Genomic DNA, 14,174 nt, shown 5'->3' with positions numbered 1-14,174 from the left:
TGGTGAAGTCTGTATGAAGCAGCAGCTTGTACTGGCATGGCCAAAAGAGCATTATGGGATCTGATGTAGAGCTCCCCAACTGAACTTCTTGTAATGCACAGGCTGCGACAGGGAACACTGACAAGTACCTGCAGGCTGAAAAATTGGTTGTTGCTGATACCTTTGCTAGTTGCAATGCATCGCATTTGGTCTCAAGTCTGGAGCCGAGTCACTGAACACATCAGAAAATGCCTGTGTGATCCTCTGCTGGTGCTGATGTCTGTGTTTGCTGGTGTAGGAGTTACCCAGGGAGCCTCTGACAGCTCTGTTGCCGTGCAGTGCTGGAGGCTTGCCTGGCTGCTGTCCAGGGATGATGTTCTCACTGATGTGGTCCAGCTCAGGGAAGTGGACTGGTTAAAGGTGTGGGGAGCACTGGCCATGTGCTGGAGTCCAGCTGGGAGTCTCTGGGAGCTCTCTCTCTTTCTAGCACCATTTTTGTTGATGGTGTTTTGCTGTGCTCCACGGAGTGTTTGTTCAGTCTCCAGTTTGGTTCAACACTCTGTGAGGGTGTGAACGTATCTCCACCCCAGCCAAGGGCTGCTGTGATGCTGTGCTCCTGGCTCAGCCAACCTTCATGGCAACTTTGAGGATATGCAACATCCTGTAATGTCTTTTTCTGGGTAGAGACACCAGATCTGTGGGAGAGCTGATGACCTGGGTAGAAACATAGCGGCTGATGTGTTAAAGATCTGGGGTACAGCTGACTGCTCAGAATTGAGGTATCGGGAGGGGCAAGGGATTGTATAAAGGCAGAAGTTGATCTGAAGTCATGTCAAGGGAGGTGTCAGAAATGAGACACGCTTGCTTTGCAACAGAACATTCTTCATAGGTGGTTTAACAAGCCTTGGAATGAAATCTGGGGAGGGGAGGAAAAGTGATGTAGCTGTTATGTCAGGGCTTCACAAGCCCGCAGTGTGCAGTCTGGGCTGTGACTGGTGGAAAAGCAGACCTGAGCAGCCATGTAATCAGGGATTTTCCTAGGCAGCTATGAGCTCACACTAAACTCACACTGCAGCTGCAGAGATATTTTCCAAAATACACTTTTGGAATTTTACATACACTTTTTTAGTATGCTAATCGTTTCTGTGGTCATTCATTCCTGGAGTTAATGACTAGCTCTTGGAGAAAACAAGTTAACGAACTGACAGCTGCTCCTAACAAATCATTTGCTTGGAGAGGCCAGTGCCACTTTAACATCCACAATAAATGCTTGTTTTGCTTCCGATGGTTCAGTGCAGCAGTGGCAAAGAAATGAGGTAATAACTTGCATTTATCAAGGCAATTTGGACCGTAGTAGATTTGTGCACAAGAGCTCAGAGACAGAATTGCCAGAGTTACAGACTGGCAAAGGATTCCTGCGCTTCTTTGAAGAGCTGTCAGTGTAGATGGGAAGATGTAGTTCTGTCGGTGCCAGCCAGCCGGATAAGCAATAGCTGCCACTGTTGGCATGAAAAGGTGGGCAAGGAGTGCCCGGGGAGCTGGGGGGCTCCGAAGGGGGAAGGGGACCCAGCCAGCAGGGTCCTGGGCTCTGTGCTGCTGCCGGGAGTGAGGAATTCCTGCAGCTGCTGGCTCACAGGACACCTCTTCCAGTCACAGTGTCCACAGCAATCAATGGCCATCCTTGATCAGTTAACCTTTAACTCAGGGCAAATAAAAGATTTTTCCATAACATTTGGTTACAAATGAATGAATAGACCTGGCAGCTTTGGATGAGGCAACAAATATTCTGAAATTCCCATTTCTTGTGTCAGGGCTGACCTTGCCCAAGGACTGGCATTTTCTTAACAAGTTTGCAATAAACTTATGGATCTGGATGGCAGCTAGTTCGTCTCACTGGGTTTAGCTTGTGTAGCTGTTAATCTTACAGTTTTTGCGTCTCTAAATTTCTGAAATCAGGTTTAAGATTTTAAAAAATATTAATGGATGTATTGGGTTTTAAATCTATAATTTCATTTGACAAATAGTCTAAAATGGCAACGTTGTACCAGGATGTTGAGCTAGCTGAATGAAAGGCTAATCTCCTTTCATGACATGAAATGAGGGCGTTAAAGGTATGAACACCAATAAACCCTGGGATTTAGTGAACGGTCTTTCCATTTCAGTATTGGAATTTGTAGTATAGGAAAAATACTTTTTTTAAACTTGCCAGTATCCCAATTTATCTGATTATACTCCACAGCTGATGCTGATGGCTGCGTTGATGCTGCTTTGAACTGCAGCAGTTCAGTTTTAGAAAGGGTGTGTTGTACTGGCCTGGCACGGCCGGGTTTTGGAGGTGGGGTGGCTCTGCGAGGAGCTGCCAGAAGCTCCCCCTGTGCCCGGCAGAGCCAATTCCAGCCGGCTCCAGGACGGAGCCGCCCCTGCCCGAGGCCGGGCCCAGCACTGACAGCGGCAGCGCCTCCGGGGAACACTCAGGGAAGGGCAGGAAAGCCCCGCGGAACTGCAGCCGGGGGAGAGGAGGGAGGAGATGGGAGAGCAGCAGCTCCGCAAAGGCCCGGGGCGGGGCAGGAGGGGCAGGAGCTGCTCCAGGGGCTGCAGCCCAGCTGCCCCACGGCCGGGGGGCAGCCCCGGGAGAGGCAGCCGTGCCCCCGCAGCCCTCGGGCTCCGGGATGGAGCAGAGACCCCCCGCAGCCCCCGCAGGGCCCCACGGCGGAGCAGGGCCCGGAGGAGCCTCTGAGCCCGGGAACCCCGCGCTGGAGCAGCTCCGGGCAGGACCTGCGGGCCCGGGGAGAGAGGAGCCCAGGCTGGAAGAGCTTTGCTGGCAGGAGCCGTCAGCCCGCAGGGGAGCCGGGCTGGAGCAGCTCCTGGAGGACTGACTGCCCAGGGAAAGGAGCAGGAGCAGCTCCTGGAGGACTGACTGCCCCAGGGAAAGGAGCAGGAGCAGCTCCTGGAGGACTGACTGCCCCAGGGAAAGGAGCAGGAGCAGCTCCTGGAGGACTGACTGCCCCAGGGAAAGGAGCAGGAGCAGCTCCTGGAGGACTGACTGCCCCAGGGAAAGGAGCAGGAGCAGCTCCTGGAGGACTGACTGTCCCAGGGAAAGGAGCAGGAGCAGCTCCTGGAGGACTGACTGCCCCAGGGAAAGGAGCAGGAGCAGCTCCTGGAGGACTGCAGCCCATGGGAAGCTCTCAGGCTGGAGAAGTTCATGGAGCGATGTCTCCCAGGACAAGAGAGGGACATTTGTTTATAATATGCTGATCTTCCCCCCAAAGAACTTGCCTTTTTATTTTGCTTTTACTTACGTAGATTTTTTGCAGCTCAGTAGGGGAGAATTCTGGAAGATAAAAGCCCAATTTTCTATTTCTGCAGTTCCTAGGTTCTTAGGTGTATTGGCAGTTTTGTTGGTGCCAATGATTAATGCCGATCTTGTGCATGCACTTGTAGAAATAGAGCCTTAAACAACAGGTGGAACACAGCAGCCATTTCTTTACAGTTGTTTGAAGCAAAAAAACCCCAAACAAACTAAAAAACCAACCAAACAAAAAAACACTCCATTTTTATTTTCTACCATAGTATTTAAAAGGTATCACCAGCGTTGTCTTGATGGACTGTCCTGCTAGGATTGAACAGAGACCTGTGGACATCTCAGAAAAACTTAAAAATCAGTAGTCTCAACAGTGTGACAGAAGGACGTGGATTCCCCAGAATTTAAGTTTTTCTCCATAGGGATACAAAACCAAAGCGATCCTTGAATTAATTCCCTTCCTTGGTTTGAATTTAAAGAGGTTATGCATAGGTAGAAATAAATGCATAGGCAAAAGACTGTCAAAAAAAAAAAAAAATTGAGGAAATAGCTTTAAATACTCCTCCAAACCAAACCATTCCCAAAAAACCCCTCTTTGTAGAGCTTACTGAAATCATGCCCTTCCGTGTGAGTTTGCTGTGTGTAGAGCTGACCTCTGACTTGTTGGCTCCTGGTGCTTTAGTCTCCTGAGGACTCCTTGGGAATCATCCCTGGCATCACCAGGAGCAGGCGTGGGCAGGAAAGGTGAATTTCTGAGCCCACTGTAGCACAACTGCGAGCCTGAATGTCTGCCCTGAGACCAAAAGGAAGGCAGAGGCTTTGCTGTTCGATGTGGTGAGGTGCCAGGTTGTGTTTATGAGGTTACATCCTCTGTTCACGGGGAATTAAACAATTACTAAATGTGACTGACAGATCCATTTTCCCAGTGGCTTTCACTGCAGACAAATGTGCTTGATGTTGTGTTTGTGGAGAGGGCCAAGGAGAAATCTTTTGGGCTTGGACTGAATTGTTGTTTTATCGGCGGTTGTTGAATGTCATGTGGCGGAGCACTTTGTTGTGAAGGTCTCACTGAATTATTTCTTGGGCTGGCAGAGTTGTTTACAGGGAGTGTGTGGATTTCTCTGTCCTTTTTGGCTGCACCTGCCTCCTCTGGGTTTCTGTCTGTAGCCAGCCTCAGTCTCCCTGCATTGGAACACCAGCAGAGGCTTGCCCCCCCTTAATTTTGGGTTAATTTCCATGCATTTGTTTCACTGCAGCCGCCTGCTGCTCTCTTGGGTACTTGAATCTATTCAGGGTGAGGAGCTCATTGATTTAGGGCCATGGGGGTATCATGAGTGTTGTGAATCAACGGCCTGGAGCTGTTTTCAGGAGCTGTGGAGGATTTTAACTTTGATTCTCTTTCTGCTTTGTAGGTATTTGTATAAAATGTGGAAAAGGTGTGTATGGAGCGAGCCAGGCTTGCCAAGCAATGGGTAACCTCTATCATACCAACTGCTTCACGTGCTGCTCTTGTGGTAAGTCAGATCTGCCGTGCCCTCCTTGCGCGGCTTCCTTTAGCAACCCGTGTACAAAGTGAGACCTCATCCTGCCTGCTTCCCCAGGCTAAATTCCCACGCAGGGCTCCAGCTTCAGAAGGTGCTTTTTATTTCCCATCTGTAAGTGCTCAACGGTGTTTTCCTAAGCAGCAGCCCAGAAAAGTAGTGTTTGGTTGTTTGAAAGGCTGCTTTTACAAAATGGCTTCAACCTGGCTGTTAGAAGCACTGTATGCGTTAAATCACTTGTGTTTATGGAACTGTAATGTGCATGTATCATTTTTATAGGAAAAAAAGGGAAAATTTGTTCAGCCAAAACCATATTTTTGTCGCTTTCTGTTTGCAAATGCAAGCTTAGTCAGGCATGTGTATTTGTCATTTCTGTGTATGCACAGCGCTCAAAAATTGTTCACTTATGGTTGAATGTGACAAGAACAAATAGGAACTGTGTGTTGAAATGTCTTATGCTACTACAAGATTCTATTTTTGTGGAGGATAACTAGATGTTAAATCACTGTTTCCTCCTTGCTATTCTCAGGGTCTTTTTAGGTTTCCCTTTTAGTCTGAAAGGCATGTTTCTGTGTGTGATTTGGGGAAGTCCTGGCTTTGCCAGGGGAAATGGAAAATTCAGGGCAGCATTTTTAGAAATGTGCCTTAAGCCAGGCATTATGAACTGAAGTTGGAGACTTCCTCATTGTCTTGTCTGTGGCTGCTGAGAGCTCACAAATTCCCACCCAGCTCAAGGGAAGTGTGAGAGCTCAGTTTTCAGGAGTCAGGTGATTTTTCTTGTTTTATGCACGCATCTAGTGAGGTTCCTTATATATGAAAATATTTGCCTGGATATTAAAGATCTTGTTATGATGCATATACACAGAAAAAATTTATTCTGAGCAGAATGTGCTGAGCACAGATTGTTTATAAAAAGGATTAATTAAGGATTAGAAAAAGAGTAAAAGATCACTGGCATAGAACCAAATAAATTGATAATCAGAAGAACACTGTAAAGTTCACTTCTGACAGGAGAAGTGTTGTCTTTTCTGCTGAGATTTGTACTGATGGAAGGTTTAAAGAAACCTTCAACCTGAGTGTAGAATTCAGTGACCTTTCTAAATTACTCTGGACCATTACCAGATGAGGGCTTGAACTCAGACCCTCAGGGATTGCTTGTGACTTTGCTCAGGTCTGACAGTAAGTGAGTAGCTGTTTTGTTGGCTCCCAAAATGAACAGCATCCTCCTTAGCAAAGGATTACAAAATGGGATATCAGATAATGTCTATCCACAACATTAACCTAATCTAATTGCATGGGTGAATTCCAGCTTCCTCTCTAGGGCAGAAATGTTGTTTTTAAGTACTCAGGCTGCATGTTTGCTACCATGAGGTTCTGTATGCAGGTCACTGTTCCTTAGAAAAATGTATAAGAGACAATAAGTCTATTTTAACAGCAAAATACAAACACAACTCAATTATTTAAACACACAACAAGCTTTTCTGACTGTTCTGGAGAGGTGTGTGTGGCCAGTGTTCACCTACCACGAGGCAACTTGAGACACGTCCACTTGAAGCATTGTTTGCCCCACCCTTCAGTGCCCTGGAATTTGGTGATTCAGGCAGCTTCCCATGAGTCACCCAACACACAGGGAGATGCTCCAGGTTGTCCTCTGAGCCTCTCACTGTGCTGCTCCGGGCTGGAGGGCCCACCAGGACCGTTCACCAGTGAGAAGGGCTTGGGTTTCCTTCTGTTTGCAACCTCTGGTACAACCCCGTTGGAAGGGGAGTGTTTGGGCACTTCCTTGGGTGGGCACTGGAGAGGGGCTGCAGTGCCTGAGAGCAGCTGAAACACCTGATCAAAGCTCAGGGTGAGTCCAAAGGAGAGCTTTTCCTCTCAGCTCTGAAATAGGCTCAACATGAGTGTAGCTGGGAGGAGGGTGTTGCATGAACTCTTGTTTCTCACTGTATTTTGGGCTGTCCATCCCATGGAAAATCCAGAGTGGTTCAGCACAGTGCCGCTGTGCTGGAGATCCTGACCCTGGGACCAGGGCATGCAGGTCCTGTCTGTGGGAACTGCACTTTTCTGCTGAAAAGGCTTTACAGGAGCTCAAGGGCAGGCAACCAAATGGAGACTTCCCACAGGACTGCAGTTCATGAACAGGGAGATCATTTTGTGACACTGCTGGGACCTGTGTGACAATCCTGAGCTGTAGGTTTGGTGCCCACCTTTAAATGGTTGAGAGTAACCAGAGAGGGCCCAGAAGAACTTAAATAGATGATTAAAGGCTGGAGGAAAGCTAATCATGAGAGGCCAGTGTATTTTGGGTATCTGAAATTATGGAAGGGACATGTTGCTGGAGCTTGTAAGTGCATGAACCATAAAACAGCATTAGAAAGTGGTCTCATATGTACTAGAGACAAACACAAGAGAGATCTTTCCTGGAGGCTGAAATTACACAATTCAAATAGGAAATCAAAGACAGTTTTTCTGCAATGAGGGTGATTAACTGCTGGAACAAAATAGCAAGAGAAGTGGCAGATTCTCTATTCTTTGTTTTCAAATTAAGTCCAAATATCCCTTTGGAGAATGTTGTAAGTTGAGCCAAGCTTTAGGTAATTGGATGATCATTAATGATCTTTGTTGGGCGAGGGGTCACAGCACACACTGGTGCTCCTTGTGAGCCTTTGACAGGAGAGTGCAGAAGTCCATTGGTTCTCTTTGCCTAAACCAGCGTCCATGCTGTAGTTCCTGTGTGTGTTTATGTGGTGGTTGGCCCTGGCTGGACACCAGGTACCCACCAAAGCCACTCCATCCCTGTCCTCCTCAGCCGGATGGGGAGAGGAAATATAAGGAAAGGTTTGTGAGTTGGGATAAGGGCAGGGAGAGATCCCTCACCAGTTACTGACACAGCGAAACAAAAAAAATCCATTAACAACCAAATCAGAGTAGGAGAAAGGCAAACAAAAACTAAATCTTAAAACACCTTCTCCTCACCCCTCCTTTCTTCCTGGGTTTAACTTTACTCCCAGCTTTCTCCACCTCTCCCCGGAGTGGTGCAGGGGGCAGGGAATGGGGGCTGTGCTCGCTCGTCCCAGGTTGTCTCTGCTGCTTCTTCCTCCTCAGGGGAAGGGCTCTTCCCACTCTTCCTGTGTTCCAGTGTGGGGTCCCTCCCACAGGAGACAGTGGGTCCATGAGCTTCTCCAGCCTGCTCCTTTCCGTGGGGCAGTCAGTCCTCCAGGAGCTGCTCCTGCTCCTTTCCCTGGGGCAGTCAGTCCTCCAGGAGCTGCTCCTGCTCCTTTCCCTGGGGCAGTCAGTCCTCCAGGGAGCTGCTCCTGCTCCTTTCCCTGGGGCAGTCAGTCCTCCAGGAGCTGCTCCTGCTCCTTTCCCTGGGGCAGTCACTCCTCCAGGAGCTGCTCCTGCTCCTTTCCCTGGGGCAGTCACTCCTCCAGGAGCTGCTCCTGCTCCTTTCCCTGGGGCAGTCAGTCCTCCCGGAGCTGCTCCTGCTCCTTTCCCTGGGGCAGTCAGTCCTCCAGGAGCTGCTCCAGCCCGGCTCCCCTGCGGGCTCACGGCTCCTGCCAGCAAAGCTCTTCCAGCCTGGGCTCCTCTCTCCCCGGGCCCGCAGGTCCTGCCCGGAGCTGCTCCAGCGCGGGGTTCCCGGGCTCAGAGGCTCCTCCGGGCCCTGCTCCGCCGTGGGGCCCTGCGGGGGCTGCGGGGGGTCTCTGCTCCATCCCGGAGCCCGAGGGCTGCGGGGGCACGGCTGCCTCTCCCGGGGCTGCCCCCCGGCCGTGGGGCAGCTGGGCTGCAGCCCCTGGAGCAGCTCCTGCCCCTCCTGCCCCGCCCCGGGCCTTTGCGGAGCTGCTGCTCTCCCATCTCCTCCCTCCTCTCCCCCGGCTGCAGTTCCGCGGGGCTTTCCTGCCCTTCCCTGAGTGTTCCCCGGAGGCGCTGCCGCTGTCAGTGCTGGGCCCGGCCTTGGGCAGGGGCGGCTCCGTCCTGGAGCCGGCTGGAATTGGCTCTGCCGGGCACAGGGGGAGCTTCTGGCAGCTCCTCGCAGAGCCACCCCACCTCCAAAACCCGGCCGTGCCCTCCGAACGCAAATTAGAAATGGGCGAATGGGATCACGAGAGTGCCTGTCTTCTTTAGCCTGTCCTTTTTTCCCTCAAATAATGAGAATGATCTGAGTTCACCTCCAGCAGTTTTCAGTTTTATTTTCAGTAGAATGGTTGTAGAAAATAGAAGGCAATAACCAAAGAACAATAATTCTGCACCTGAAGATATCTGATTTAGATAAGGGCTCAATACTTAACCGGCTGCAATTTAAAAATAAATAAAATAATATTTCAAACCCTTGGGAAAAGTTGTGGTTTGGAGACCTCTCAGGCTGAAATGTGATAATGAATGATGGAGCCTCCAAGGCCTCATTTCATCACTTGGCAGTGAGCGTTTTCAACTCTGCAAAGACAAGTGCAGTTGTGCAGAGAAGTGGAAATTCTGCCTGAGTCAGAGCCCTTTCTTAGACATTTCTTGGAGTTCTTTCAGTTTCAGTGCCAGGTGCCATCTGTCAGGGTGTCCTGGTTGACGAGGGCGGTGCCAGGTCTTGGTGCCAGGACAGGCCATCCTGTGCCTTCCCAGGAGCTCCCAGTGCTGTCCTTTCCCACTCCCACCTTTGTTTATCGCATCATTGCTGTGGGTTTGTGTTGCTTGTAATGAAGAGGAATCCCTAAAACAGGCTCTGAGGTGTAGACACCTCTGTGGGGGCTCCAGCCTTGCCAGCGTAGAGGTTTAGGGATGGAAACGGGGGCATTGGGGTCTCCTGCAGTGAGGGTGGTTCCCTCTTTGAGGACATGAATGCAGAAAGGTGAGAAAGTATTTCAGGTGCGCAGTAAATAAACAGGAGTCTTCTGTCGCCTCTAGACATTTTGGTAAAATGCTCAGATGGTAAATCTCTTAATTGTCTTCTGAGGTTTTGGCAGCTTTGGGAAAACCCTTAGTAATATATTGATTCAGAGCTGTATAGGATCTCCTCAAAAAAGAGAGATTTCACCAGTAAGCTGAGGTTGGAATTAAAATGGAAAGGAAGAGTAGATGACTTATTGGACATGTTTTATGTGCTGCTTTTCTGCCTCTCAAATGTGTTCAGTGGGCTCTGGATGGCCGAGCCTTGCTCCAGTAGCTGAGCAAGTTCAGCATCTCAGATCCTTGCTCTGTCAGTAGATTTTTGCCACATCTCTGTAAACCCCTACAGCCTTCTGCCTAAAGCCGTGCTCCTCAGACAGCTTTTTTTTTCAGAGGTCAAATAATTCTCTTCAGGTAAGGTAAAAGCCAAAGTGATCTGATTTCCTGAGATGAGGTATTTCAATGTAGATCTTTATTCACAATCTCTTAGAGGAAACAACTGAAGCTTGTTAGGATGGTTTTTAAATGCAGATTCTGTCTCAGCCCTGACACCAACAGAATAGAATCCCTTTTAGTCCTTGATTCAGCAAAGTTCTTAGATGTGTTTAAATATGTTATATTAGTCATATGAAAATTGCTTTGCTGCATTTTAAATAACAGATGTTAATTCAGGCAACAACATAACCTGTCCCTTCTGTTAAGTACAAAATCGTGGCTTTGGCAGGAGTTCAGTTGCAGATTTTGTTTGTAGAAGACAAGAGATGAAAAGTATCTGCCTGAACAGCTCATCATCTAATTCCTCTTGATAGTATTTCAGAGCATGACAGGGTTTCTTGAAGGATACTTGCTGTAATGCCAGATTGCTTGTGTGAGCTAAGTGCAGGTGAACAGTTGCAGGAATCAATGGGCTCTGGTTGATACTCGTTAAAGAGAACTTACCAGGCACCTTCAGTTTGCAGATCATAATATTGTCCACAGCGTCCTTTCAGGCTGAAGATTTTAATCCAGTGGCAATGATGGCAGAAACTGCAGTAAGATAAATCTTTACAATGAGGAGTATCAGTTTGCTGTTTGTAACTCAGAGGGTGTAAGGGAATGAGCTTTGGCCAGGGAATGAGCTTTGCAGAGCTAAGGGTTGGAAGGCTCTACTCTCAAAGCTGAGGTGTATTTCACCATAAAAACCAGGAGCATGTTCTGCTCTTCTACATGAAAGCAAATGCATGAGCGTGCCATTCTTCTTTAATTGGAGCTTTTGCTGCTGGTTTTAAGGCACAGAAAATCATGTCAAGGTCAACCAGAAGCTTACAGCAAACTGTAGCATCCGAAGGGATACTGCAGCTCTCACCTGATGGCTGTTGGCTGGCCCAGAGCACTCACAGGGGTCAGACAGCACTTCGGTTTTGAGGGACAGCTGGTAAAGGTGTCACAGTTTACATGATGATGGGCAGTGCTGCTGCCTTTGTTCAGCCTTCACAAGCTCAACCAGGTGTCTGGGCAGGGGATCCCAGGCAGAGCTGACAGAGCTGCTGGTTTCAAAGGCTCAAGTGGGTCAACCACAGTGGGAGTATTGTTATTATTGCCCTGAGGGTATGAAGAGCACCTCTGGACCAGCCGGTGCCCCCAGCAGATGGGAAAAGGGAGTCAGTTCATGGCCACAGTCACAGCCTGCCTTTTCACTTCTGTCTGAGGTCACTCAGTGCTACTGGGTGTAGATATGTATTAATAGGAGTTTGCTCATGTCCCAGAGAAGTTCCTTGTGACACTGGAAATGGTCTTTTGCGTATTTGCTGCCCCAAGCTGAACCTTTGTTTGCTCTTGGTGGTAGTAAGGCACAGAGCATCTGAAGGAAGCTGTGTCCCTTCGGTGTATATTTACAGCAGTTGGTGAGTTTTAAAAATACCCAAATCCCCAGTGGAAGGTTCATTTTCAATTCATATTTGTTCTGTCCCCGTGGTGTATTTATAAGTTTGGCATGAGTCGCTGCATCCAAATTCCACACTGCCAGTACTTGCTTTGTAGCTGCAAATTAAATTGTCTGTAAATGTGACTTTCCCATGAAATAAAACAGAATTCAGTGTCAAATCTGTGAGCTCTACAGAGAATGTCCACCACTGTTAGAGCTGGTAATCACAGTGGTACAAGTGTGTGTTTGTGTCAGTGGTTCATCACCCTTGGTGCCTCATGACTGACTTTTCACTGACCTAGTTGAAGGTTCAGTATCTGTTCATCTTTCTTGCAGCCACTTTGTGCAACTATTCTGGGCATGAAGGAAACCCAACAGGAACCCTGAAGGGAGAGGGGCTCCTGGGCCTTGCTGCCAGGGACTGTGCAGTGACAGGCTGCTGGGTAGTTCATGTCCTTGTGCGCTTTTCTCTGCCTTTTTTTAACCCCGTATTGTTGGACTGGAGCAGGCTGAAATGTTGGGATTTTCGGTCTGTAATCCTGCCAGAGGCACTGGCTAGTACCTGGTGCTCGGGGGCCAAGCTGAGGAGTGACTCAGTGCTGTGCTGTAGGAACATCCTTCCCGAGTCCCTCAGCTCACACCCTGCCGTTGCTGCTCATCCACGACTCCGGCCTGTGGTTGGATTGAATCTGTGGCCACCTGGATGTTTGGTGGTTTCCAGGCCATGACTGGAGCTGGCAGCAGGTCCTGTTGTGCGTGGGGCAGATCCTTGGAGAGGTGATTCCCAGGAAAAGCTGAGCGCCGTGCGGAGGCGTGAGGTTGGGTAGGAGGGAGGATTTGGTGTCTGTGACGCTGACTGTGGCTGGTGTAGACGTGTCACTGAGATAACTCTTGTTGCTGCTGCAGGAGGGCAGAGCTCTGCCTGAGTCACTCCGCATCTCTGGGATGAGTTACAGCCTGTGCTCAGCCCCGCGCTTGCCATCGGGACAGGTGGATGAAGCCATTTCAGGTCTGTCTGCAGCAGCAGGCCCAGCCAACCCCCGGTGCAGAGCGCAGGAAGGGGAGGTGCCCGCTGTAGAAAGAGGCACTGGATGGCAGAGATGGCAGCTGGCTTCACATGGTTTGGGCTCCCCTGTGCACGACTCTGAGCCATGACTGAGTCTCAGCAAAGGAATGTAATGTCATTTTAATTAAAAATCAAACTTGGATACCAGCCCATGTAAGAGCCCAAGTACTTTTGGGTACTGATTGCTAGGAAAATGTTTTATCTTGATCCGTGGTTAGTCTGATAATATCCCAGGCTTCAGAAGAACAAAAACAGTGGGATGGAAAAGGGTCATCAGAAATGTCTGAGGTGGGATAAACACAGAAACTCTCCTTTATTTAAAATTTATGTAGTTGGGTTTTACATTTTAGGAGGCATTTTGTATTTCTGTGCATTGCTGTCTGTTGTCCCAGGTAGCTCTGGCCCAGCAGGGCACTGCTCTGTGTGCTGGGCTGGAAATAAAGCAGTCCATTGCTGGGTCCCTTCTACAGACTATGCTGTAAATATTACATCATGAGACGTTTTCAGTTCTGTGACTAGTTTAAATTCAGTTCAGCTCTAGGAGAGAACCTGTTTTTTTAGGGGTGTCTCATCTGATTACTTTGCTTCCGTGGGGACATCCCAGATATTGAAGATGCGTGTGCTTAAATCTTTTTTTGGTAGGGGATGTGTGTGTCTTGGTACAGTGCCACTCTTCTCTGAGAGCTGCTTCAGCAGCCGTGGTAGAGCTGGAGACTCAGCCCCAGGGAAAGGTGGTGGGATCAGTACCTGGCTGACAGGGAGCTGGGAAATGCTCCTCTATTTCTGATGATCTGAGGCTGTGTGATCAATAGTTGACTGGTGGTTTGTCCCTGTCTCCTTGTTTCCTTGAAAGGCTGTAATTGCACTCTGCTATTAATGATTCCAGCATGAAATATACGGGTTTTGATGGTTATTTTAATTGGTGGGGGTTGCCTGGCAACTCATGACGGAAACTTTCTTCTGTGTTCATTGACTGACCATAGATGTATTCCTTCCACAACATTTTTGTATTCATAATGTGGAACCATTCACTGACAGCGCCTTTCAAGGGTTGGAAAACACATAAAGTACAAAAAATACGCTCTAATTAACAAGGTTTCTGTCTCTGGTTTTTATTTCTGTAAAAACTCCAGAGAACCTAATCACTTCTTTGCATAGTTTTGTGGGTCTGAAATGTCACCTATTGTCTAGAGTAACAAGATTTGGTCAAATTTCCCCGTTTCCTTATTGGCATCTTTTATCTGCAGGTCTCTATGGTCTTCTCTGAAACCCACATCTTTTGGGTGTTCAGTTTTCCCTTCTACTCTTTTTTTTTTTTTTCTTACCTTCCCCTCTACCCATTTAAAATATTTTATTGGAACACACCTCAGTTTCTTCAAAAGAAGAAATTCCCTTGGGCTGCTCTTGAGTTTGTCTCTCAAAAGGGAAGATATTCAGATAATCCAGAACAGAGCACAGGCAAGTCACTGATGTTGTCACCAGATGTTTCTCTTTCCCATTTCCAGGTTC

The 14,174-nt window shown here is 48.5% G+C and overlaps 1 protein-coding gene across 1 annotated transcript in view; it reads left to right on the top strand.

Annotated features, from left to right (window-relative positions):
• Positions 1–14,174, top strand: part of WTIP (WT1 interacting protein) — an 86,607-nt gene that overhangs the window by 26,131 nt on the left and 46,302 nt on the right. Inside the window, exon 2 of the mRNA XM_066194946.1 lies at positions 4,693–4,794. Within this exon, the coding sequence (XP_066051043.1) occupies positions 4,693–4,794 (102 nt within the window). The remainder of the gene's footprint in view (positions 1–4,692; positions 4,795–14,174) is intronic.

Source organism: Chamaea fasciata, unplaced genomic scaffold, assembly GCF_029207755.1.
Source record: "Chamaea fasciata isolate MVZ Bird 193981 ecotype frontalis unplaced genomic scaffold, bChaFas1.0.hap1 SCAF_12, whole genome shotgun sequence".
Taxonomy (NCBI): Eukaryota; Metazoa; Chordata; class Aves; order Passeriformes; family Sylviidae; genus Chamaea; species Chamaea fasciata.
This window is presented reverse-complemented; position numbering and strand designations above follow the sequence as displayed.